Here is a 27,911-nt window from a genome sequence, read left to right as displayed (position 1 = left end):
TCTGAGCACACGGAGCACAGGCTTTTATTTTTGACTAAACACTGCCCTCTAATGAAAAAAAAACACTATTAGACTCACAGACTTAAAACAAAAAGTTCAGTTTACAGCTTGTAATAAATATGCAAAAGTAAACCGATTTAGGAGACAGACAGATAAGGCACAGCTTTAATAGTGGAAATGTCCAACGACCAAATCCTCCGGTTTTCATGGTTTAGAGATTGATCTTCTTATTCCTCCAAGGTTTGCTCAACTGAACCTCAAATCAAACTACAAAGATGGATAGAAACACAGTAGAGTTGTACACCTGAACAAAAAGCTACATCCTGAAAACTCCAAAGTGAGTCTTCTTGGTGGGAGCGTTGAGCGCGGCGCTGAGGCTCAGGCCTAAAACCAGGCGGGTGTCGGCTGGATCGATGATGCCGTCGTCCCACAGCCTGCGGGAACCACAAAGAGCTTCAGCTCCAACACAAATGCAGCAGTTTCCATTCCACAGGGGAATAACCCGTCAGGTCATTTGTGTTCAATTTAAACACATATTCATTCATGAAAAAGGTCTGAACATGAAGGTGTATTTGAGAAAAAAGGTCATTCATGTGTAAAGAAAAAAAAGTTAGAGGATAAATTAGAATGCAATAATTCATTAATTGAAGTCAATAAATTATAAAGTGAATTTATTTCCAGCTATGAGAAAATGAATGTGACTCACGATTTTGCTTTAATGTCGATGCTAAATTTAGGCCAGTTTGCAGCCAAATGGGTTTGATGCATATTTGCATCAACAGTTAGGACTCTAAAACATTTAATTTAAAAAAAAGAAACATTTTACGAGAACATTACTATATTTGGCCTGTTAGCATATTCCTCATATTGAATGTTATAAAACTAAAAAACAAATGATAGAACAGTAAAATATGTAAAGTCTTTTTTAATTAAGTACAGTTTGCTGTATGAGATGATTTAAAATGTGTCAAATATAGTTAAAATGCAAGTTCCAACCAACTGGTTCCATCATTTATTGTCTTTTTTACTATAGTTTTCTTTCTTTCTGTCTTTTTCACTATTATCTGGTTTATTTGTATCTTAGTTCTTCTTTTCTAAAAATCTTTATCATTTTTTCCCCCAAATTCCTCTTTTTAATTTCAAACCACAGTTTTCATTTAATGCTAACACTATAAAATTGATTTTTATAGTTTAGCTGGAATTTTCAGCCATCCCACCACAAGATATTACTTGAAGTACTTTGAAGTATAGAAGTACTGTGGATTTATTTTACATTTTTAAAGTCCTGCAAATGCATTTTCAAACATGATGACCTATCAGAGGGAAAGTTTGCTGATTCAACACAACTTTGTCTTTGACACTGATCACATCTGTCAAAGTAAGAAGCAACCCAGCGTCTGCGGATCCGGCTGCTGACAGGAGCTAAAACTATGTGACCCCAGAGAGACCTTTGCACAGAGAAGACACTAAAGGTCGACTCAATCACCTGCACACTAAAACTATGCAAAGGTTTATGGCAGGAATACAATTTCCTAAACCTCATTAAATATTGTTTTGAATTTTTAGGATGAGCTCTGGGAAATTAATTTGATTTAATTTACCGACAACGAACGAACGGCTATAATCAGTCAAAAACACTGCAATTTTAGTTTTCCTCGTGCTGGAGTTTATGTCTGCAGCTGACAGCTGCAACGGCATCCCAGAGTGAGGGGGTTTGTGTGACAGCATGAGTCAGACATCGTGTCTGAGGAAGCAGACACAGCAGACCTGGATTTCTGGGATGTTCTCAGAGGAGGCAACAGTTTCTGAACCCATGTACCGGAATGCTGCAAGATAAACTTCTGTTCTTGTGGCATTTTTCTCATGATGGAGGACATATATCAACAAAAATCAAGCCTTGAATTGCTTTTATGTGTATTCGAATCGTTGGGAATCAGGAGCAGAGACAAAAAACGCCGTTTGACAGAGAGCTTATGTGTGACGTCGAAAATAGACCGGGTGTGGCACAAACTCTCTGCTCTGCTCCATTCTGATGCATTCGTCTTTGTTTTCCTGAGCTGGCATCTGGCTCAAAACTGTACGAGCAGATAGTTCCACTTCTGCTCGCCATCTTTGTTGCACCTGTCCTGTTAGATTGGGGGTGTGAAGGGCTGTAAGCTAGCGAGAGAGCGTGTAAACAGAGAGCTCTCAGCAACAGGGAGGTGAAAGAGAGCAGGATTGCTCACACATATGTCCTAGAAAGCCACACAGGTCTTTGGATTTTGGCTGAAACTGGTGAATCATAATTAAAAGACCACCATGAACGCTTTGAAAATCAAAAGATGATCGGAGTGGGACTTCAAAGTATTCTGAAGAAGTTGTAGTAGAACACAAAGAGTCCTTAAAGCAGTGCAGTGGTCCTGGCAAAAAGGTGATTTCCATTTCTCACTTCAGTTTCATAATAAACTTCATAATAATTGCATTTTGCAATGCCTTCCAGAAATGTTTGGAATGCAGAAGCCTTTTCTCCACGTATGATCTTTGTAACAACCCAGTCATCTTAATATGTGCTCTGCTCACAGACATAATGATCACATGAAAATCCAATAAACACAAACCAGCAGGCCGTCTAATGGAGACCAAATACACTTCAGCTGCGCTGCAGCGTCTCTTACCACGCTGAGATTCTGGCTTATTGTTTCTCCGTTCTGCTGCAGCATCACAGGAAGACCGGTGGAGGATGTCAGAGTAAATAAGGGAACGAGAATGATTTGTTCCTGCCTTACGTAGTCGACTCTCTCTGAGTAACACCAAGATTTAGTGCCTGAAGATGCGACCCAAACGAATCTCACCTGGCACTGGAGAAGTATGGACTTCCCTCTTCTTCGAACCGCCGCACGATCGGCTCCTTCATGGCAGCCTCTTGTTCCGCTGTGAACTATGAATAATTGGAAGAAAGGAATAAGGCCAGAAAGCTTTAATGGTGGCCTGAATTATTAAAGATGTGAAGCAGAGAAAACACAGTCGCTTCGTTTGTCGTGAAGAGCAGATTTTTGGAAAAAAAAAATGGAAAAAAACAGGGAAGTCACTGAAACTTCTGTCCAGGCAATTGTCTCAAATGATAAAGATACTCATTATTTACCAAACCAAAAAAGTTGTATGAATGTTAAAAAAAATGCTATAAAAGGTTTACAAACACTTCCATTTTTGAGGAATTTTATTATTGTGCTGGCGCATTTTTATAGTGCCTGATGAAGATCATCTTGCTGTGTGGCAAATTATACAATTATTTTCCAGTGTTGCTTCTTAGTCATCCCAGTGTTACAGATCACTGAAACTCAGAGAGAAAATGCAGACAACAAAATCAAGGCTTTTCTCCGCACAAACAATATTTTCACCCTCCTGTTGATTGAATCGGGTCTGCTTTCACAGAACGTCTCCATCTGAATGCTTTCGGAGTGATTGACTGGATGCTTGTTGAAGTTTCAAATGTATGTTTTCAAGAGTTTCCAGAGGGAAAAACTGGCAGCTCTGACATGAATTCAAAAGTATTTCAACTGATATTTGAATATGATGTAAATATGACCACTTAATGACACATTTGAATGCAAATATAACAATGGTCCGTTCTTATTTTTGAAGAGGTCTTAACCTTTTCTAGTCGGTTTCTGTCTATTATAGTAATTTTAGGAAATCACAAAAGTCTTGAAAAGCAAAACTTTGACCACTCTTTCTTCCTCTCACTTATCTTTTTTGCCCAAGTTGCTGATCTCCAACCTCCAGAACTGACAGATTTCCTTCCAAAAAGTAATTTCAACCGCTCATGTCTTTGAATAAAATAAAACCACAGAGTCCGTATGCATGTAATGTCATGCTTTCTAAGATTTTTTTGCCTTTGACTCATTTCTTCCTTCCAAAGTGGATTTCTGCTAATCAGCAGTGGATGCAGTTTATTTTTTTATTTTACAGAAAACCTCTGAACAATAGTAGAGTTTGCCATCAAGCTGAAGTCTTTAAAAGTGGATCAACTGCAGGGACGTAAACAGAGTCTGTAAGTGTTATAGCTGTTTGCTACAAAGCAATAAACTATAGAAATTATTTTTTCTATTGTTGTTTTTTTAACAATTTACTGTGCTACTGTGAAATTATTTCTCCTAAAGTTACTTAGTATTTGTTTATCATTCTGAACATGATTCTTATATTTTATTTTTGTGTCCAAAAATAGTTAAAAATCAGACTGAACCCAGCGTTACTGAGTTACTGTGTAATGAAGTGGGTCTTCAGACGTTTCCCTGATGGTTTTCAACTTAAAACGCCTCCTTAGAAACAATCATCTCCAGAAGCTCCAGACCAGAACCAGGCTTCTTTCACAGCTTCTTCCGCCTCTTTAGGTCGCTTGACTGACGCTGCTGCTCTGCTATCAGAATGCAGATGTAATTTGGACATATGCTGACTATTTTCTTTTTTTTTTTTTTTTTTTAAATAAACAGCAATTATCACGTCACCCATTTGCAAAAGTAAAAACCTAATAAATACAAACAATACAAAAGGCTATCTATTAAAATACTGTGTTCTGAGGATAAAAACCTAAATGATTTATAAAAAGTGCATTTAAAAATATTAAATTCACATCATATCACTGACTTGTGAGATTCATGTCTCTTCTCTTATTCTGTGGTGCTGCTACTACAACTAAATTTCTTAGGGCCAATCTGTCAGACCCAATGCATTGTTGTCCCCCATTCGCCAGTATAGATGAGCATTGATGTACTGTGGTTTGATGCAGAGACTTCTGGGAAATGGGGTTTTACACATTAACGCACTTTCTGAAAACCACAAACCTTTCCTTTATCTTGTTCACAACACACTAACTAAAATAAATAGCATATTTACATAAACATATAACATATTTTCAGAACGATAGTCCTGAAACTGCATGATAGGGTATTTTTTAAATAAAGACTAGAATGTATATCAGTGACTTAATATAAGAGACTTGTTTAACTTTAACGTTTAACTTTGAAAAACGGCTGATAAATGAGTCTAGAAAATGAAAAGACCATCCAGAGATAATATTCAGAACCTGAACTTTAATTAGATTTTTTCTTTTTTATGTTGGGTCTTTGTTCCCACGGTTAGAGTCTGTCTGCAGGGTCCTGATGTGACGAGTCATTCTGGAGGCGTTACTGCGCCCTTAATAAACCCATAACGGCGGAGCCCGGGCGCTTTTATGACAGACATTCAATCAGAGCAGGTCATCGCAGTCATCACTCAGCACTGATGCTGGTTCACCCCCGCCAAGCCAAACGCTTGCTAAAAGAAGGCTTTTTCATTATGTTTATGCTTAGGGCACAGTGTGGGCGGGCAGAGCGCCGTTAAGCGTTACCTCTTTTCCCTCGCGTGCCCTCTGATCTTTAGTGATGGTGGCCAGGACTGTTGCTGCCTGCTCGCCCCCCATCACTGAGATCCTGGAGTTTGGCCACATGTACAGGAAGCGAGGACTGAAAAACAAATACATTATTATTAACTTGGAATAAGGTTGAATCCCAACAATCTTTAATAGATATGACTTATTTATTTAACTGTCTTCTGGTCACTTATAGAGATAAAAACAACAGTTTTTTCTAAGGAACTCCTGTGTTGATTTAATAATCAACTTTTGTTCTCTGCTTTTGCCGTCTATGAAATGTTTGATTTTCGATCACAGATGAGTGGTTTGTGTTTTCTTGCTGAAAAACGCCCCCACGAGAGGAGGGGTTTCAGTCCGTCACCTGTAGTCTGAACCAACTGTAAAGTCAAATTCAAACCTGCTGAGAAAACAAGGACACATTTACTAAAAAGGAGCAGATTCTTTTTTCTAAGTTTGCCTCCAGTTGATTCAGTTTTACATTAAATCATAACAAAAACACAATCATGTTTTGGATTCTTGCCATTGACTGTAAAGATGCAACACTCTCATAAGGGGGGGGGGGGGGGGGGGGGGGGTCAGCTATTTTTAGCATTACGTTAGCATAGCAACATAGCATCAGTGTCTAACAACAGAGCTGTTTCCAAATCAATACTTTTTTTAAACTTTCTGTAGCTGCTGTAAGTCCAACAGCTTTATTGTCCAGTTGTTTAAATCCTCACGTTTCGCTGCTTCGTCGGATTAAACTGAAGCTACACGGAGAAAACTAGCAGAAGTTAGGAAAAAGCTCCCCTTTGCTAGTTTGCTGCTGTTTTCACTTCTGCACTTTACCAGAGACTGGCGGACAGACTTCACTCCGATCAACAGAAGTGCAAGAAAGCTGGGAAAATAAAATCTCAGTTTTTCCAAAAACAAATAGTCTAAAACAACAAATTTAAATGAATCGCCCTGCTTCATACCTGTATGCTCTTCCACACATGCCATAGTTGCCGGCTCCATATGAGCCTCCAATGATGACTGTGATTTTGGGCACATTTGCACAGGCAACGGCGGTAACCATCTTGGCTCCATCTTTGGCGATCCCTCCAGCTTCATACTCCCTCCCAACCATAAAACCTGAAATGAAGAAGGACAAAATGACAGAAAAGAACAACAACAAAAATCTCATTTCTGAGATTGTGTTCTTTGGAACAATGAAGTTATGTTTTGTGTCATGTGATCATCTTAAAGTTAAACTCTGATGTTACTATTTAATTTTCTGTTTCCCAGCATTAGTTTGAAATCATGTGTTTAACCCTTGTGCTATCTTATGGGATCCAGATGACCCCTCCCTTACATTGATGCGTTATCCCTACCATGACAAAGGGGGATAAAGGTGGAGAGGATTTTATGTAATCTAAATCAAATCAAACTTTATTTATAAAGCACTTTTCATATAAAAGGTATAAAACAAAGTGCTTTACATTAACAAAACAAAATAGATAATATAAAAACAAGCATGAAAGCTAAAATAAACAAGCACAAAAATACAAAATTTAAAAATAGGGGCCCCCATCCCCGGAAACCTACTCAACCCCACCACTTCTTTCACACCTCCCACCCCCTGACTGATGGGGAAGGACAATAAGAAAAAGGATGAGCACAAAAACAAGATGTTGTAAACGCTAATAAATGGAACGTCCCTCTCTGTGAACAGCCGCATAACCAGCCAAATGCAGCATCACAGGCGGGGACCGCTCCACCACAGCCAAGCATCCATGGTGTCCATCCATGGACACCAGTGAAGATCAAAAATCATTAAAGAAAATAGGTTCAGCCTGCTGTCTTGTGGGGTCCAGATGACCCCACAAGACAGCACAAGGGTTATCAAACACCAAAAGGAAGAACTCGATGGTCCAGATAAAGAAGAAAAATGGACACCAACCTGTGATGTTCTGAAGGAAAACAAGTGGAATGTTACGTTGGCAGCATAATTCAATGAAATGCGTCCCCTGGAAAGAAAATCAATTATTCACAACGTGCGGAATATTCCAGACTTGGAAAAACTTGCCAAGAGGTAAAACCTGACAACGGGAACCTTCATTACAATGAAATAAAAAGCGGGTGATTTACAGGCGTGCAGATTGAACTGCGTTGGCACAGAGCTGCCGGAGGTGAGGTCCATCATGTCTATGTTGTTTCAGAGTTTGACATTTTAGTAGCAGCTGCAAAAATGCTTCAAGTTATTTTTATTTTGTATTTCTCTTGGTCTTTTGCGTGAGAACATGAAGACAAAATAGTGACAGAAGATGTATTTCCATCCCCTAATGTTTACATACATTTAAGTATTGTTTGAAACTGTGAAATGACCGAAAGGTTACTACGGTAATCACTTGTTACTAAAAACTTTTTTTAATTCTAAATTTATGGCATTTTGTTTACTTATTTGTACTGTCATGACAGCGATGGTGCCGTCAGTTTACCTCGTTGTTTCATCTTCAAAAGTGCAGAAAAAAATGTGACACTGAATTAGAAACAGCACATTGTAATTTCTGCATCTATTATTAAAGTATTTATTCGTAATACAGTGAGAATTAGTAGATCTGGTTAGAATGTTGATTTACGGTATGCGCCCCTAAATTTTCTGGTTGTGCCCCTAAAATTTTCAGTTGGGGGCCACAGTGCTCCTAGTGAAAAAAGTTAGTCTGGAGCCCTGAATTAGCTAAAGGACAAAAAGGATTACATGTGCTACGACATGCATTTGGTTCCGCTTATTGGTTAGAATACAATGAAAGTTCATGTTTTTGAATAGTTTTTTTCTTGGTAATACCAAACTGCTGCAGTCTACTCTTCCTCCGAATCCATTGCTTTGGAGGCTACATTGCACCTGGATGCCAGCAAGGATTTATGAGCAAATAAAATAAAGTTTTTGAACGGTAATTAAAGGGACTTAACTTCCTGGTTCCAATCAGAACATTTTGAATTAGGTGAAGATTTATGAAAGTCTTTTTTTTTCCAGCTCTGTTAAAAGTCGATAACGGTAAGAATTCCCTGCAGTAACAAAAAGCTTCAATGAGTTTGATAAATGTTTGATGAGAAAGGGATTTTATGAGATGATGAAAATTTAGGATCTTTACCTGATATTATGTTGATTTATCACGAAGATGTGCTGCAGCACACAGATGTGCTCTTTGTGTGTGACATCATCACACAGACATTTGGGAAGAATATATGAATAACTGCACTTCTGCTTAAAATTACCGCTACGACAATATGTCAATTTATTATGTTTAGATCGATTTTAGCATTAACCTGTTGTATTACAATATATATATATATATATATATATATATATATATATATATATATATATATATGTGTGTGTGCGTGTTTATGATTTTCATTAGGCCCTTTTCCTTTTTTGGTCATTTGAGAATTACACGATTGACAGGTATTTTACGTAGTTCATACGTAATTATTACGTAAATCTTATGCAATTGTGCAACATTTATGCGAGATGGATACGACAATTTGTGACTGACAGACCTCACGGATGTAAAACTTTTATATTGCGTATAAAGTGCACATTTCACGCTAAAATTACGTAGTTGATGCACGAATCACCAATAAATTGCATTTCAACAATCATGCACGGTTCATGTTTTCCGTTGATTTACGTGTTCTTTGCGTGGTTTCTCCGTACTTTTTCTGTGGTTTTAACGTGACATATTCATGATACATCTGTGAAAATTACACATAAAGTCCACGAATTTTCTCCCTTTTTCCATGAATATTCACGTATGAACTATTTTCATCCATGCAATATGCGCAAAATGTACGTAGTGGCTGTGTGACATGGCCTTTAGTTTGGAGGAAACTCATTACAACAATAAAAAGCCACTTCAAATTCAACCTTTACTGTCGGTTTAAGTTCTTAAACTGAAAAAGAAGGAAAAGAAAACTTTATTTTAAAAACCAATATAAACGACCTGAAGATAAAATTGTTATTTTTCTTTTCTGACGCCAAAATAAACCTGATTAAATGACTTAACAGAAAAACAAAGCAGAAAAAAAAGATGAAATAATACAGTAACTTAATTAACTTGGGTGCCAAAGTTACCAGGGGCCGGTAAATAACAAGCAGCTTTAAAACATCTTCTGTCTGAATTTCCTCTTTTTGCAGTAGAGCAAACACCTTAACATAAGCTTTAAAACAGCTCTTATAAAGGGAGCCGTGCTCGTCTCAAAAAGCCTGCTAAACTGCAGGTGCGGCATTGAATTTCCTTGAATATGCTCCATTAAAGTCTCCTCCACTTTGGTGCCTGGGTGATAGTTTTCTGACAGCATTTACTGGTAATTAAACACGAATTACTTGCAAAAGCCCAAGCTTATAGTGTCATGTGAAAACCTCACAGAGAAAGGATGGCGGGAAGATATTTTCTCCCCCCCAAGTTAAGCTTATAATCAAAATCCGAGCCTGTTTCTGAAAACGTAAGTCTCTAATCACAAATTCCGCTCTTCATCTTCAATAAGCCTGTGCAAAGTTCACATCTACTTACGGCAAATTGCTTTGCAAATTAAGTGAATTATAGAGACAGAAAACTGGGATTGCTCCTTACCCGTGGTTGCTAAATGTGATGTTATTATAATTAAACTAATCAGAGTACTTCTGAGGTGTTGCAGACGAGTCTGTGAGAAGTTGCAGCACAAACATCAAGGCAGCCGAAGCTCCTGCTTTTATTTAGTGATGAAGACAGCAAATCGTTCCTGGTGTTCACGGCTTCAGAACTGTGTTCGAAATCTTCACAGACTGTTAGAATATTTACTCTTTAATGACAGACTCCGCTTTAAATAGCAAACTGGGAGCGCATTGATTTCTAGTGTACAAAACCTTTAGCTTTGAGTCGAAAGAATAAATACCTTTTTCGCAGACTCTGAAAACAAAACTCCGTTGTTACCGATGATCCCCACAGGGTAGCCAAATATTCTTGAAAATCCTGCGTGTTTTACAGGAAAAGAAAGACAACCAATCACTATTTAGAAAAAAGAAAACTACAGAAAATACATTTCAGAGAAATCAGCCGTCCACGTACCTGTGATAAGCGTGTCTCCATAAAAAGCCTTGAACTCATCGAATTTACTGCCGTCGACAATTCTGGCGATCACCTGAAATCCAACAAAGACTTTCTTTGAACGTTTTAATGCATGGTGGTTTAAACAACAAAAATAAACCTGTTTCTGCCTAAACGTACAGCCGATGGTGCTGCCTGTGCACACACTCCAGCATGTCTCAACCGGACGGCAATTCTCACATCAACAATCAAAAGGAAGAAAAATGACTGACACCAGCAGCCATTATTGACTCAAAGTCGGACATGTGGAACTCCCTTTGAGAGCCTTCTGATGCTTCAGCATTTCCCTATAAATCCAGGGCAAACCACTGAGTCAAAAGAAGGTTCATTTTTCCAATAATAGTTGAGCTATGAGGAGAAAATCAATCAACAATGTCACCTCACACTCATTCGAACATTTTCATCACGTCAGAGAAACATCAGAAACATTTAAAGACCCAAACCGATGCTTTTGAGGATCTTAACATGTTTTTGGGGGATTTTTTGGATGATAGGTATAAAGGAAATTAAGCTCAAATCTGCCTGAGTATTTCTTTATTAAAATCGTTGAGAATCAAGAGCAGACAAGGTTGGGGGTGTGAGGGGGCTGTAAGCTAGCAGGACAGCGTGTTAACAGAGAGCTCTCAGCAACGGGGCGGGGTTGTTTGGGCCAACGGTCCCGCCCACAACTTAAAGGCAAATTTCTAATGAACTATGCAGAAAATATGTCCTGGAAAATTACAGAATTTTCTATTTTGGCTTAAACAAAACAGCATAATCATAACTAAAAGAACACTGGTAACGCTTTGAAAATAGATCAGAAAATGATCGGAGTGGAATTTTAAAATGAAGCTACAAACAAATGTGCAGCAAAAGTACCTCTCTGACGTCAAAGTTACGCTTCAAGTTATCCCCCACAATGCCGTAGAGCTCATCGGCAGGGTAAAGAGGGGCTTCTGTGGGCTCCACTGTCACCTGAAACCCCAAAGATTCAGAGGTAACTGACTGTGCACTCTAACGGGAAGGTGGTGATCAGTGAAGTACCTGCACATCCTTCTTGTAGTTGAGGCTTCGTACGGCCTTTCTTGCTAAATGAAGAGCGTGGTTATCGTCTAAGGCATAATGGTCCGTCACTCCAGATTTCCTGTAAAAGTCCATATCTGTTGATTGTTTCAGTTTTACACAAAGAGGTGATTAGTTTTGAATTAGAATAATTACAATCCTGCACAAATTTGGTGTCTTAGAAAAGTGAAATATTACTTAGGATCAAATTAAAAAAAGCTAAGACAAACATTTTAAAGTTTTACAGGAATTTTGAACAAACAACGGATGAAAGAGACAAAAATCTCCACAAAAATATATATTTTTTTACAATATTCAGATTATATTAACCCTAAAAAAAATTATGAAGTAGTTATTATGGACTCAAGTAGAAAATAAGCATTTGGGGAAAACAAAAGTTCCCCTGAATACTTTGAAATGTACCCAGTTGTCAATGTCAGAGGTTAAAGGTTTCATACTATTTTGGTCCATTCTTCCATGCAGATCTTCTCAAGAGTTGTGATGCTTTGGGGCTGTTGATAGCCAACATGGACTTTAAACTCCCTCCACAGATTCTCAATTAGACTTCTCTCCAAAGGCTAGCAGACCTCTCCAGAACCTTGAAATGCTTTTTTACATAGCTAACCCTTTGCTGCTTCATTTTGACTGTGATCCCAGCTCTCTTCAGGTCATTGACCAGTTTCCCTGTGTAGTTCTGGGCGGTTTCCTCACCCTTCTCAAGATCATTTGTTCCCCTCCCGGTGAGAACTACTTTTATGGAGCTCCGGGTGAACGGAAATGGTCAGGGATCTATTATTTCTTCCATTTTCTAGTAATCGTTCTCCAACAGTTGATCTCTCCTCTCTAAGCTGTTTGCTTGTTCTAGACTTGTTCATTTCAGTCATATTTCAGGTCTACAAGGTTGCTCCTGGTGTCCTCTGACAGCTCTTTGGGTTTGGTCACGGTGGAGAGGTTGCAGTCTGACTGAGGATGTGGACAGGCATCTTTTATACATATAACTTAATCAAACAGGGGATATTAATACAGGTAACCAGTGGAGGATAGAAGAGTTTCTTAAAGAAGTAGTAACAGGTCAGTGAGGAACAGAATTCTTGGTTGTTTGTAGAAGATACACAGTTTTTCTATTATATGAATAGTTTGTGTAAGAATCATAACATTTAATTTCCTGTTTTGTTTTGTTTTTACATTCTGTCTAACAGTTGAAGTGTTTCTATAATAAACGGTCCAGACTCGACTCATCTTTTTAAGTGAAACATCTTGCAAAATCAGAGACTGACAAAAACATTTTTCTTTACCAACTGAATATAAATAAATCAAGGCTTAAATTAAACATTTCTCTCTTGGCAGAATTTCATATACATGCCTTTGAATATTATTTTTAAAATAAAACAAGCCAGGTAAAAAGCTGCTGGAGAAAGCATCTTGTAAAATCACAGTCATGAGCTTCCAGTCTTCATTTTCCTGGAAGCAGCCAGAAAAGAAATGTTGTAAGTTAAAGGAGGTGAGGTAAAATCTGTCTGGATTTATATTATATAACTGAATGAGTAAAAAGATTGATATGAAAACAGAAAGGAGCACCTATAACTAAATACATCAGTACATAAATCAGTTGATATAGTTGAACTAGAAGAAAAGATGAAACCCTAAATCCCCAAAATGTGGACTTGTAAAGGAATATCTGGCCCATAAGTGCTCCTAAATGTAATCATATGAATTCATGATAAATAACATCCTATTTATTTAATTGAAAGTGAAGAAAAACTACAGAAGCAGTGACTGGATCCAACATGACTCAGCATCTGAGGAGCCACCTTTGACAGCAGTAAGTGCAAATCATTTTCTGAATAAGTTCCTTTACAACCCACTGAAGGAATTCTGGCCTGGGAGAAAAGAGCAGTTCCATTCCGACTTCACTGCCTCACCGCTCAATCTATTTGAATGGAAGTGGCATCGTGATCAGAGAAACGGAGCTGTGGCTCTGACGCTTTGATATCCTGCGCCACGTAGACAAAAATGACAAAAGCTCGATAAAAAACTGGAGCCTCATCTATGGTTTAAGGATTTTAAGGCTAATTTCAGACACAAACGACTCAGATTGGATGATCATACTTGCAGTGGAGATCAGCACCACCAAGATCTTCTGCTGAAACTTCTTCTCCAGTTGCAGCTTTGACCTGCAGACAAGAGAATCACTGACAGATGGAAACAAACAGTCCTTCATCACTTAACTCCACTCGGAAGGGGCTTTTGAAATAGATGATCGCGAAGCAATCAGGAGATGTCCTCACAGTGCCCGTCCCACCAATCTGAACTGCACCCTTTAGTACACACACCCTTTACCCCACAACAATAAACACTCCAACACGCACACACCACAATGGGACCTCGGACCTTCTGTCCCCTTGGAACCAACAGGTATGTTTGTAACAGTCGAGTGTTTGTACGGACAGGCCCCGCCTCTTTTAGATAACATTTACACCTGACAGTAATGTTTATAAAAGTTCAGCAGATTGTTACTTGTTGCCTTATGAATCTACTTCCCTTCTATAATCATCCTCTTATCCTCCTTTTCTTTTGTGGAGTGTGGAGTGTGACTGTTTGAGGTTGTGGACAGGTGTCTTTTATATGGATAATAAGTTCAAACAGGTGCCATCAATACAGGTAACCGGGAGGACGGAGGACGGAAGTTACAGGTATGTGAGAGCCAGAAATCTTGCTTGTTTGTCAGTGACCAAATACAGCGGTAGACAAAATTGTTGGTACCCCTCAGTTAAAGAAAGAAAGTCCACAACGCTCACTGAAATGACTTGAAACGTTAAAAAGTAACAATAAATTAAAATTTAGTGAAAATTAAATAATCAAAAGCAGCCATTACTTTTGAGTTGTTGATTAACAGAATTAAAAAAAACAAACTAATGAAATAGGGCTGGACAAAAATGATGGTACCTCCATAAAAGTCCAGGGGGTCATGATGAACTCAGGTATGTCCTTTAATTGACATCACAACTGTTTTGAAACCCATAATCAGTCAGTCTGGCTATTTAAAGGGAGACAAATAGTCACGTTACTGTTTGGTGAAAAGGTGTGAACCACACTGATCATGGAAAACAGAAAGTGAAGCCAAAAACCCCCAAGAATGGCTAAGAGAAAAGCGTTGGACTATTCTGAAGTGGCCTTCTATGAGCCCAGATCTGAATCCCATTGAACATCTGTGGAAGGAGCTGAAACATGCTAATTTGGGGAGAAGACGCCCATCAAACCTGAGACAACTGGAGCAGTTTGCTCATGAGGAGTGGGCCAAAATACCTGTCGACAGTTGCAGAAGGCTCATTGACAAATACAGAAACTGTTTCATTGCAGTGATTGCCTCAAAAGGTTGTGCAATAAATATTAAGTTATGGGTACCATCATTTTTGTCCAGCCCTATTTCATTAATTCTATCAATAATTCTGTTAATCACCACTGTACTCGTTTTCCACCATAATTCATAAATTCTTTAAAAATTAGACAATGTGACTTACTGGGTTTTTATTCTCATTTTGTCTCTCATAGTTGATGCATACCTAGGATGAAAATTACAGGCCTCTCATCTTTTGGAGTGGCAGAACTTGCACAATTGGTGACTGACTGAATACTTTTTTTAAATTTTTTTTTTTTTTTTAAAAAAGGCAAATAACAGTAAATTTTCACAACTCCACTGAGTTAACTTCATTGTAGATGTCAGCAGATGCATTGTGGGAAAAACATGCTCCATCTTAGCTCTTTTCTGAGCTATAATAAAATCATAACAAACAAAAAAAAAATGCTACTTTAAAAATAAGACCTATGTGAAATGAAGCCTTCAGACTAATGCGTGCTTTATCAAACTCTCATCTTGCTTAAACAAACCGTCACATCCACTGACCAGAGGAGGTCCTCCGAGGAAGATGGTTCCTTGCTTCCGCACAATGATGCTCTCATCGGCCATGGCGGGAACGTACGCTCCTCCAGCGGTGCACGAGCCCATCACCACAGCAATCTCAAGGACGGAGGAAACAACTAGAGTTAGCTATAAACACACGCACTATTAAAGGACTCCTTTTATTCGCAGATTTGAAATAACAGCAGGGTAGTGGAATATTAAAAGCAGGGCAGTGTTCCTGTTATAAGGAAGTCTGCTAGAATCAGCATGTTGTTTGTCGTAAACGTGACAAAAAAAGCTTTGTGAAAATCACCTGTGCGATTGCCTCTGAAGACAGCCTGGCCTGGTTGTAGAAAATGCGACCGAAGTGATCTCTGTCTGGGAAGACATCAGCCTGTCTGGGTAGATTAGCTCCTCCAGAGTCCACTGAGAGACATCAAGACATCAGCAAATTGGTTATTATCAGCATTTGGCCCATGGCTGCCATAACAGACACTAATAAATCTACGCTCCTACATGAACTGCTGCCTGCTGCTCCCAAATGGAGCCTTCAAACTCATCAGAGGCTAATTTCAAAAACCCTAAAATACATTTTTATACAACTTGAAACCTAAATTTATATTTACTGTTCAGCCAATTACAGTTTTTTCCCCCTTTATACTCCTCTACTTCTCTTTTGCTGGAAAAAAATAGAAATAATCACCCAAATAAATGCAAGGTAGGTGGTTCTGCTGGGCTATTTCTTGGGCTCGAAGGTGCTTCTTTACCGTCACGGGGTAGTATGTTCCTCCTTTGACTGTGGCGTCATTTGCAACTACAACACATTCCACCCTTTAAAAAAAAAAAAGGAAGGAAACTTGGTTTAAGGAAGAAAATGTTGGTTTATCTTAACAGAATCAGGCAACAAATTCAAATGTTTCACCTTTGGAGATGCAAGTCAAGATGAAAACGTAAAATCAAACGGTTGAAATAACACACGGTCTAGTAGCTTTACATGGTAAGATCGTGAATGTGTGTCTTACCCTGAAACCCGTCCGATCCCAGTAATGATCCCGCCTGCTGGGACCTCTTCTTTTCCGTACAACTCATAAGCTGCAAACTGGGAGAACTCTAAAAAAGGAGTCCTGAAAGATAATCCCAGGTAAATCATTTTCTGCTTTCTATCATGTGCATATCTGACCTAAAGGTTTCAGTAATTCGTGCAAAATTTGAATGAAATCAACCATCAATGCTGATTCTGTCAAAGCAGGAAGGGCGTGTTCGTACCCTGGATCCAGGAGTCTGTCAATACGCTCTCGAGGTAAAAGTTTCCCCCGAGAAGTATGAAGTCTTCTGGCTTTTTCTCCCCCACCTGAGTATAAGAAGCAACAAGGTCAAGAATAAGACTGTTTAAAGGCCCACTCCAATGAAAATCCTGTTTTGGGTGTTTTTGTAAACGTGCATATATACAGAAATTAAGCTTAAAATTGAATTTCTGACTATTTCTTTTTTCAAATTGTTGTGAATCAGGAGCAGATGGAAAAAATGCCGTTGGGAAAAGTTCATATTTGTGACGTAGAAAATACGATGGGTGGGCCACGACCTCCCCGCTCAGAACTTTCAGCAACGGGGAGGGGAACGGGGGGTGGGGGTAGCTCCGTGCCAACTACTGCCACACTATAGAAACTGTATCCTCGAAAACGACACGTTTTTTGATTATGGATAAAAGCAGCACCATCATAATTATAAGGCCATTGGGAACGCTTTGATACTAGATCAAAAGATCAGCGGAGTGGGATTTTAAAGTGTCAAAACAGCAACCAATGGGGCGGTTCACTCCCACACAAACCAATGCTAAAGCAGTGTCACAAGCTGCCCCCTTCCCCAAAGCTTTAATTAAAGCTCCTGAAATGCCACCAGCTTTTTGAGTCCTGTCCCTCTGCCCCTTGGCAGTAGCAGAAGCATTGTGAGATATATCATCCCGCAGAGGCCAGGGCCCCCATCAGTAAGCATGGCGTCCTCAGTGGGAGTTGGACACTTGTCTGGCTACAGCCCCCCATGACGGCCTCAGTGGGAGCTCAAACTTGCTAAATACTCCAGACTCCACCCAGATAGCAGATTTTCAGGGACAGTTCACGGCAAAATAACAACCAAGTATTTTTACAGCAAAAGAATTTGAAATATTTTCTCCTAGAATAGTTTTACCTCTAACTTTTATAAAGAAAAACTGAATCTAATCTCTGAGGTTACCTGAGCTCTGACTGAAATGAAAACTGCAGGATGGATTTTCATCTTTCAAATGCTCACACTTACCCAATTTAATCTTCTCTGTCCGGCTTTTCAGTTCATCCACGAGCGCCTTCATCCGCTCATAATTCTCCTGAAAAAATTGAGGGTGGATTGACATTGCTTTGTTAATCCAAATTGTTTTTTTATATACTAGATTCGGCTGATTCTGTGTTAGTCAGAGCAAAAGGGGCCATTCTGAATAAAATAAAACAAACATTTCAGATACTTTGATCTGGGTTGCAGTTTCTCAAACCATAATGTGACAACTAATTATGCAGAAACATGAAACAAATTATGAGAGCTTCCGATGATGCATAAGCTGGTACTTAAAATCCAATTGCTTTCGTATGCAAATGTGATATAGGCCTATATCATTCCCTCATCGTTCAATAAAACAAGCTATAATATAAAAATTGATCAAAGTAGTAGTCAATTCTAATGCAATCTGCATCACGAGTAATGTAATGTAAAGGATTTAGCAATAAATCAAAGTAAGTGCGAAGTACAGTGTGTTTTATATTTATATTAAGCAGCAAGACAGTGTGACCACAGTGCCATCTACTGGTGTTTTGAAGTATTACAATGTTCTTTTTCTTGTAAATTAAAGAGAGTCCATATCTAACGTAAAATTGATTAACCATAATTATGAAGTATTTATTTGTGTCCAGACACAAAGATTATTATTTTTCTAATTTCAATGTATGTTTTATTTAGCACTTTGGCTAATTTAATGGCTAATAATTCAAATTCAATACTGATGTGCTTTATTTTCGTTGAGAACCTGTCAAAACTAATAATTAATGCTGGTTATTTAACACAAATAACATATTTTTCTTTTTCTTTTTTACATTAAAAGTATGACAATTCCAACACAACATAGAGGAATTTTGACCTCTGACATAACTTTTTTGTGGCTGAGCTCCGACATTAATTGTTAACTTTGAGCTTAGAAGCATGAATCTGCAAACATGTGTCTGACTGCTCGTCCGTCATAAGCGAGTTTTTCTTTTCTCGAACTAAATAAACGTTTGCAGCGACCTGATTTTCTGCATCACAGTCTGGCTAGCAGGCTAAGCTAATAGCAAACCTACCTGATAGTCAGAGGACTGCTTGTCGGGCTGAGAGCCGAGACGTGCGACTCTGTCGGCGTAGTACGTTCTTGTGCAGCCCATGGGGAGCCCACTATAGCGGAGCAGCCACGGCCGAATAGACTGCAGAAGCATTTTCCCTCTCGAAACAATAAAAACGTTTAATTTGCAACTGCTAGCTTGCTAGGTAGCCTAGCAGTTTTTTCTTCTATGGTTAGTGTTTCATATAGAAAATTGTTATGCTGCCCTCTGCTGGACATATACACGAACTTTCTGTTGACTGGTGCGCATCGAAAATTCAAGAGAAGTTTAATAATAATAAAAAGTACAATTTATAAACCACTCTTTACAAAAATACTGTCATTTGTGTCTTTAACAGATTTATTATATGATGGAGTATATAAAAAAGACATTCAAAAGGCAATAAAATTAAACGATTATGACAAAAAAGGTTTAAAAATATTTACCAAATTAAATGAAATAAAATTAAACACACAAATTAAAATTAAAGCCAAATCTGCCTCGGTCCCGTCGAGGCCTGATCAGAGCTCTTCTAGGGCCGGCGTTTGGGTGTGGGGGCCTGGGCTTGCTCCGGGGGGGGCCGGCGCTTTCTGGCTCCTCTCTCTCTCTGTGGGGGTGGTGGTGCTGGGCCTGGGGTGTCTGCGCCTCCGGGGGTGGGGCCCCGGGGCTGGGTGGGCCTGGCCCCCTTGCTGGGGGGGGGGGGGGACAGCTGTTTGACCACCGGGGGACAGTCTATCATCTGTCCCCAACTTACCCCCTTCCTCATATAACCTCATAATAGGGTGAGGGGGTGGGGGGCTTAGCCTGCGATGAGCCTTGGGGGGGGGGGGGGGGGGTTACTAAGCAGTGGCCCCCCTCCTATGGTTGCTGTATGGAGTGGGCCCCCCCTCTTTCGGTTTTATTTGCACCTTAGACATGTAGGGCCCTTGGTAGGGGGGGTGCTTGGACATCACTGCCAGTAAGCAGCGGATGTCCTCCTAGCACCCTACCCGCCGATTTTAACCGCACCTTAGACATTTAGGGCCCCTTGGTGGGGAGGGTGGTGGGACGTCACTGTGAGTAATCAGGAGATGTCCCTTTAGTGCCCTACACGCCAATTTTAACCGCACCCCCCTTAGTACACACACCCCTCCCCCCTCAATATATACATCCCAACATAAACACACACACATGCACACACACACCCTTTCAAACACACATACACGCACACACATTTTGCAAGGAAGGTGGGACCTGGGTCCGTCTGTCCCCTGCCTCTTCCCTGGTGGGGGGTACGGGCCCCTTTGCAGCGGCGGCCGTGTCCCCGGGGTGCCGGCTTCCTGGGCCCGGCGGTGCTCTCTCCGCGCGGTAGGGGGGTTCACATTACATCTGAGCCGGGGGTGTCTGGTCCCTGGGGGGTGGGTTCTGGTCCTTGCTCCTGAGTGCTGGGCCCCGCCAAATTTCCAACTGTGGCCGAGCCTGGTCGGGCCATATTTACAACACCCCTTGTGGGCCCTCTTTTTTCCCCGGGGTTCCCCCCTCCTGGGCGGGGGCGGCGGGCCCCTGCCTCGCTCCTCCCTGGACCAACCGTGGGCCGGGCGGGTGGCTGCCTGGAGTGCGGAGCGGGTCTCCCTTGGGGGGTCCTGGCTCGTACCTGGGGTTGGGGCGGGGGGATGCCCGGAACTCCTGGGTGGTGGTGGGGTGCTCGTTTGGGGCTGTGGGCGTCCTTCTCCGGTGGGGCCCTGCGTTGGGTTCTCCCGGCGCGGCGGGGGGGCTGCTCTCCTGGTTGGGCTGGGGCGGCGCTCTCTTTCCCTCCGTGCGTCCCTGGCCTCTGGCTCTGGGGGCCTTGCGGCGGCCCTGCTGGCCCTGGCCTGGGTGGCGGGCTTGGTCGCCCGGGCAGCGGTTGTTCCCTGCCGGTTCCCGTGTGGCGTTGGGGGGATTCCGGCTGCCGCTGCTGCTGCGGTGGGGGTCTTGGGGTGGGGATGGCTGGGCACTCTCCCTCCTTCTTTTCACGTTCCACCATCCATTTTAGAAGAACATAAACACTCACCTGAGCACAGGTGTTAGCTCACCTTTGCACTAACAGTTTGCATGACTGAATGACTGAAATATTTCACACTAGTTGGTTTTAAGGCATAAGTATGCGTGTGAACACTATCTGTTTTGTGTACATGTCGACAGGTGGACATTTTTGCAGCTAGCAGGTGTGTTTATAACATTTGAGTGTGTGTGTGGACAGGCTCCGACCCTTTTTTTTTTTTATTATTTATTTATTTTATTTTTTCTACATTTGAACCTTACCATAATGATTAACAACCAGTAAACTTGTTGCTTTATGCTGCTTCATGGTCTTATCCCCCTTCCCCTCCTATTATCACCCCCTACCCCCCCTCTCTCTAACGTCCCTCTCTCTTCTTCCCCTCTTTCCTTTTCCGTCCGGTCCAACACCAAAGATTTTCAGACATGATTGAAATTAATAAAGTTTGGCCTCAATTACAAAAGGGGTTTATTCAGACATACCTTTGGTTTGTCTGAAGATTAATAACCCCTCTTGTTAAAGTAAAATATGTCCAACACAAGAGGCCCTCAGCTCTCATCTGTCTGCCCAGCTGTTGGACAGGACAAGTTAAAAAATAAAAAATAAAATTAAAGCCAAATTAAAATTTTACCATAATAGGACAACTTAATTCTAATAATTTTACAACTTTATTCCCTTTTTTTTCTTTTATTGGTTGCACTAATACTCTGTTGTACAGATTTGACAGAAGTGTGAAGAAAAACAAAATATTTAGGACCATTTAAAGCAGAAATGTGCATTATATCACTGAACTTGGAATTTAAAAGTTTAACTAAAAATTGCTTTGTAGAGGATTTCTCTGTTGTAATAAAAGTCCTTGGCCATAAATCTTCTTCTGTTCACTTCCCTTGTCAATTGAGCATCTGTAGTTATAAAACATTTTGAAACCATCCCTGCTATAGGAGCAAGCTCCAGTTTGAGATTTGTTTTTGACGTTGAAGAAGCTTGTCTTCATGTTCTGCTGATAAAACCCCCAGGGACTACATTTTTCCTGTGAGAATGTTACTGCCCCACACCATCATGACACCTCCACCAAAAGATGTCAGTCAATGGAGGACTTAAAGAGGTTTTAGATGTATTGCACTGAATTGTATTACACTGAATTGTGGAATCAGCAGTAGCTTGTATTTACAGTTTTCAAGTGTCAGAAGGTCAAACGTTTCCGTTTTGGTTTAAAATACTTGTACCGTAAATTAAAAAAAAAAAAAGTGAAAGGCTTTGCAGATGCTACCTGCTTTTGAGACTTTCCATTAGTTTAAGTAAAATTATTATTAAAACAATATTGTCTTTAGAAATCTACAACCTAAAATATTATTTTTTCTTCTTTCCAATTTTTTATTTACCAGAAATTAGCTGAAAATGTGTTATCTGTAAAACAATAGTCATGTTTTCTTAAGCTGATAGTATTTTGCTTTTAAAAAAAAAAATTATTTTTATTGTAAGATTAAAAGATTATTATTTCAAGACAAAAATCTTTTAGATTCAGTTTTTGCACACATTCTTTGGCTTTTATGAGCAACAGAACTTTATAGTTTCAGGAAAAAAAATCTGAAAAACATCCAAGGAAAAAATCAAAATTGTTAAATGCTTGAAAAACAAATCATCATTTCTTTTTTATGTTTGAGTAGAAGTCTTAGGTATTTTATCTTTCACTTTTAATCTAACTGACATTTTTCATTTGTAAAAACAATAAATGAATAAATGAGTCAACACAGACATGACTGGACTGGAATCACAGCAGTTCCCATATGACTTGTAAAAGAAGTACCTTTTTTTGCATTTCTTTCACCAAGTTTACAAATTATCATCATCCACTTCACAGAAAACATTAATATAGATGAATTGAATACAAACAGCCTTCTGGGCAAAAAGAAAGGTCTTGCCTTGTTCAAAAATGGGAACTAAAGTTGATTTTAAGTAGGAATGAGAGTTAGCCTAAAAGCTTTAAAAAAACCTGACTATGCTGCTGTATTTGAGCTGAAGAGCATTCAAACCAAGAGCTTTTAGTTCATTTGGTTTTAAGAGGCTTCTCTCTTCTGATGCCCCCCCCCTTTTCCATCAGCATGCAAAGAAATGTCCATGACCTTCACTCAAATGGCTGCTCCTGTTTTCTTAGGGAATGGAAAATCCGCCACTCTGCATACGAACTTCAACCCTCTCATTGGTCCAGCTCTCTCTACTTTTCCGCAACCTCCGAACCTTTCTTGGATGTGGCCGCGGAGTGAGAGAATAGATACGGCTATGAAAATTCTCTTTAAAAAGGAAAAAAAAACGGATGAAACACTCTGGCATCTGGGAGAGAAGGAAAGAAAACGTGCAGTGCATGAAAAAAGATCAAGAAACCAAAGGAGGCCACGTCTCTGTTGATGTTCTTTTGTTTTATTTTGAAATGTTTTTAAGTACTTTGTGAAAAATGAATCCACCACTTGAATTTCAGAGGACCTTGACAGAGGTATTTGAAGTTTTATCCGTGGGTTTGTGAGCAAATTGGACAACAAAATGATCAATTAAAAAAATATGTCTTTTTAAACCATCTTTTATTTGCTGCTCGCTAAATAGATTTTTCATTGTTTTTCCCAGTTTTATGAAAAGTTGTTTATGGAACATGAATTCAGGTTCAGTCCAACAAACTATAACTTGTTTTAAGGACATTAACTCAAACCAAATGTTATATTTACCAACTAAATCAACAAGTGGGAGGAAAAAAGGAATACACTTGGATGGACAGAAATACACACTTTAAGGATGTGACAGATAAAGAAAAGGTAAAACTAAACATGTAAAGATCATCAATATTCTGCAGAGAACAACAAATACATGCCGCGCCGGTCCGCTCCAGGCTACTGTGGAAACAGGATAATTCAGGAAAATGGATCAGTGAGAGTTGAATGTTTGAACGTGATGAGGAAAAAAAAGATCCCTCGAGGCTCCCGGGTCAAAGCGGTTATGGCTGATAAATTATTACCAAGCGAATGTCTAAGATGGTTTACGCTGGGTTATTACAACACAACATTTTCTGCTCAGCCTTGTGTTTTAATGTGAAAAAGGAAAGGCCAGGAACAACTCATGCCCCCACCCAGGCTCCCCCATGCAGGCTCAGAGGAGGACAATAAATGTGGGTGGACAATGAGTGTAAGCTGTTCACAAGAAAACCCAGTAGATCCAGTTTAGTAAAGAAGAAAGGCCCAAGAAAAGATCCTTTCTACTGACATTCTGTCCATTTCTGCCCTTAACAGAACTTCAGATGAAAGAAAAAACTGGATTCTCCTGTTAGGCAAACCTGATCAAAGGCCCTTCATTACTTTATTCACACGTGCACACACACACACACACACACACACACACACACGCCTGCCTTAAAACACATGTCCATGTTCTAACATATACTTGGGCACACAAATGAGCAAACGCACACACTGGTATGTGCAAATGCACACAAACATACACAAACACAGACTCGTAAGTATTGGATCACTGACACAAACACGCACAAATGGAAGCACACAAACACATACACATACAAGCATGCATACACACAAATACATGTGTAAAATTAACTAACAACCATATCCACACATGCACATTACACAAACACACACACACGGAAACACAGGCACATCCACTGACAAACACACACACACATACACACACAAATGGAAGCACACAAACACATACAAGCATGCATACACACAAATACATGTGTAAAATTAACTAACAACCATATCCACACATGCACATTACAGAAACACGCACACATGGAAACACAGGCACATCCACTGACAAACACGCACACACACTTACACACACAAATGGAAGCACACAAACACATACAAGCATGCATACACACAAATACATGTGTAAAATTAACTAACAACCATATCCACACATGCACATTACAGAAACACACACACATGGAAACACAGGCACATCCACTGACAAACACGCACACACACTTACACACACAAATGGAAGCACACAAACACATACAAGCATGCATACACACAAATACATGTGTAAAATTAACTAACAACCACATCCACACATGCACATTACACAAACACACACACACGGAAACACAGGCACATCCACTGACAAACACGCAAACACGTGCGCACACAGACACACAAACAAGGAAGCACACAAACACATACAAAGATGTATACACACAGATACATGTGTAAACATTAACTAACATCCACATTCACACCTGTACACGTACACAAACACACACAGTGAAACAGAGGCACACCCAAACACAGACACACGCACACAGACATAAATGCTCATGTGTGTACACACAAACATAAATACATGTGTACAAGCGGTACTCACAAACATGAATATGCACAAAAGCACACATTCACAGACTCACACGTGTGGGTACACACATAAATGCAAAAACGTGCACACACACACACAATGCACATAAACACCTGCACACATGTTCACACACACATGGAAACACACTCAAACACACCTATAAATGCACTTATAAATATACACAGACACACATTCATGAACACACAGCTACACATTTTCGCACACATACACACAGACAGACCAGGGCTCTCCCATGTCTTTTTACATACAGATCTGAAATCTGTCATTTTTCCTTTTTTGGAAAGAGATAATGATGCTCGTTTCACAGCTCAAAGAAGTCATTAATGTGTGACACAGCCTTGAATGTAGGATATCAAAGCGTTGCAGAGTGCACCCTCCCTGCCGCCCACTAACGGGCGCAGCCTTGTTAAGACGGCGGAGACATGAAATAATCATCGACTCTTCCTGTAACGGGGCAGGAAATTGTTAGCAGCATCAGCTGATGCGAGAAATGTCTCTTTGAATTGTGCAAAAGAGGAAGGCTTCTTACAATTCTTTCATCTCATTACAAGATCACTGTCAATTTTACCCGACCAGATAAGATGGAGGATGCGCTTCCTCCCATGCAGCCTCGTCTCAACTACTTCAAAGATAGAATGGTAAAGGAAAGGTGGAAAAGGAAAACGAAGGAAATTTAGTAAGTCAGACACGACAAGGACAGATTGCATCAAATGCGACACACAAGGCCAAAAAGGAGGTACCAGTAAGTCATTTCTGTGCCACAGTCTCATTAAAACACCCACAGCACCCTTGTATGATGAGAATAGTCTTTTAATAGCTCATTCAAATGCATTTAGGAGCTTTCAGGTCACATGATTGATTGATTTGGCATTTATGAATATAAAGGTGTAGAGTCAAAGCCTATTTCTGAAATTCAATAGTTGTATTCCTTTTGTTTTTCCAAATAATCTTTAAGAAATTAGATTTTAAGAAAAAAATCCTGCTATAAATGTATGTAGGCAAAATAAACTTGGTATCTAAAGCTGACAAGTACATAAGTATGACTTTGCAACAGAAATTGTTTTTTCTACAGTGTGTGTCTGTAAAATAAAACGTCCACGTAAAGGATTCTTTTCCCTCACACCTTGCTGCAGCTGTATAAGTATCATTTGCTTCTCAAATAATCAGTGTCCTTGGACAGATTTTCATATGTGATGCTTTATGTTGCCAATTATGCCCTTGAGATCCGCAGTTTAAGATTAAAGGTCTCCATAGCATCAGGTGAATGAGGTTAATGCTTGTTTAATGTTGGAAAATATGTGAAAAGCTTAAGTAGATGCAATCTATCAGCACTTATGAAAAGCTGGTAATTGAGCTTCAGTTTCAACAGACACCTAAAGCTTTCTTTAACTTTGTGTGTGCATGACTACATAAATACATCAATACACACTCTAGACATCCAGCAGAGGCATTTGTTTGACGTTTCTGTGCAGAAACATTTGAAAAATGTTGTGATGGATTTACGGGGGAATTGCGATAAAAAAATGCAAAAAGTGCATTTGGAAACAAAATTTTAGATCTTTCGACAATCCAAGAGAGTTTCAGTAATTCTAATTATAATTAAATAATAATAATTACATCATAATTAAAGTCTGTAATTATTCAAATTAACTTTCGGGTGTTTAAGTATTAACTTGAACTGATGAGTAAGTATGGTGTGAAGAAAGAAATGTGGCTTCAAAATTGGTGTGCCACTTCATCTATCCTTTTGAGAGTATTTATATTTAACTCAGTATAATTGACTGATCTATGGAATTGTGTTTATTTATGCATGAATTCTTTCTTTTTTGTTGTTGCTTTGGATTCTTTGTGAAACATTTCACCAATCTGTTATTTTTCAGCCTCATCCTCTCGCTGGTTCTAAAGAGTCACTGATAAGATTTCTAGGACCTTTTGTATCTTTTTAAAGCCCCACCCAGATCTTTGTCCTTTCGGTCGGTATAATGAGAAACAAGTGCTGACCACTGCCTGCAAGGTAAATATCATAACTTTAAACAGACGTTCACTAATTGTGTGATGTTTTAGAGCTCTTGAGGAACTCTTTTTAAAAAATGGTGAAGTTAGGCCCCTCATAATGCAGACTTAAAACGTTGTTCTTGCCTACCCCAATTTGGATCCTCTTCCATCCCAGCGCAGTCACTCCTTTATAAAGCTAATGATGATTGGTCACATGCACCTGTACGGGGGCAGCCCTGTCCGGGCCTGTGGATAATCTTAGAGATCATCTCAAGGGTAGTGTAGGTGTGTCATGCAGTTCCCCTGAGGCCCATACGGCCACCTCAGGGGATGTTATGAAAACGGATCGTACCATTGTCCTGCAGGTGGTACTGTCACAAGAACAGCTGGAACCAAATCCAGCAGGTTTATTAGTTCAGCTAAAAGTCCACAAAGCTAAATCAGGGTCCAAATCCAGGCGACAGTCAGGGCAGGCAGCAGGGAAACAGAGTCAGAAACAAGGTCAAGAAACAGAAGATCAGGTCCAAATATAATGCTTGGTGAGGATGACAGAATTGTGTTTAAGTATGCTGTGATTGATTGAATAACAGTCGGGTGTGCGGCTTTCAGGACGTGTGCACTGGGGGTTGCTGGGAGTTGCAGTGCGGCTAGAACTCTGGGGAAAGCTCGTGCCGGTGACCAGAGGGGGAGACAGAGTTCTGAC

General features: G+C 39.8%; 1 protein-coding gene across 1 annotated transcript; it reads right to left on the bottom strand.

The window, feature by feature from the left end:
• Positions 1 to 2: 2 nt before the first annotated feature.
• mccc2 (methylcrotonyl-CoA carboxylase subunit 2) lies at positions 3 to 19,082 on the bottom strand. The gene is made up of 17 exons (XM_023958934.2): positions 18,799 to 19,082; positions 17,732 to 17,798; positions 16,706 to 16,790; positions 16,462 to 16,563; positions 16,143 to 16,270; positions 15,753 to 15,865; positions 15,443 to 15,556; positions 13,648 to 13,712; positions 11,521 to 11,620; positions 11,356 to 11,451; positions 10,459 to 10,531; positions 10,286 to 10,362; positions 7,311 to 7,377; positions 6,346 to 6,502; positions 5,366 to 5,480; positions 2,832 to 2,917; positions 3 to 434 (listed from the first exon to the last, which is right to left on the bottom strand). Exons 1-17 carry the CDS (start codon positions 18,928 to 18,930, stop codon positions 317 to 319), a joined length of 1,695 nt encoding a protein of 564 aa, XP_023814702.1. The 5' UTR covers positions 18,931 to 19,082; the 3' UTR covers positions 3 to 316.
• Positions 19,083 to 27,911: the final 8,829 nt, after the last annotated feature.

This window comes from Oryzias latipes, chromosome 9 (genome assembly GCF_053564925.1).
Source record: "Oryzias latipes strain Hd-rR chromosome 9, Olatipes_Hd-rR_3.1".
In the NCBI taxonomy this organism is placed as follows: Eukaryota; Metazoa; Chordata; class Actinopteri; order Beloniformes; family Adrianichthyidae; genus Oryzias; species Oryzias latipes.
The sequence above is the reverse complement of the archived record's forward strand: the minus strand, read 5'-3'. Positions and strand labels throughout refer to the sequence as shown.

Bases quoted from the DNA above. Each gene is read 5' to 3' on its own strand.
- mccc2 (XM_023958934.2), bottom strand. From the start codon at position 18,930: ATGCTTCTGCAGTCTATTCGGCCGTGGCTGCTCCGCTATAGTGGGCTC. The intron at 16,564-16,705 runs GTACGAACACGC...ATTATCTTTCAG, and splicing joins GACAGACTCCTGGATCCAGG to GACTCCTTTTTTAGAGTTCT. The intron at 16,271-16,461 runs GTAAGACACACA...TTTTTTTTAAAG, and splicing joins GGGATCGGACGGGTTTCAGG to GGTGGAATGTGTTGTAGTTG.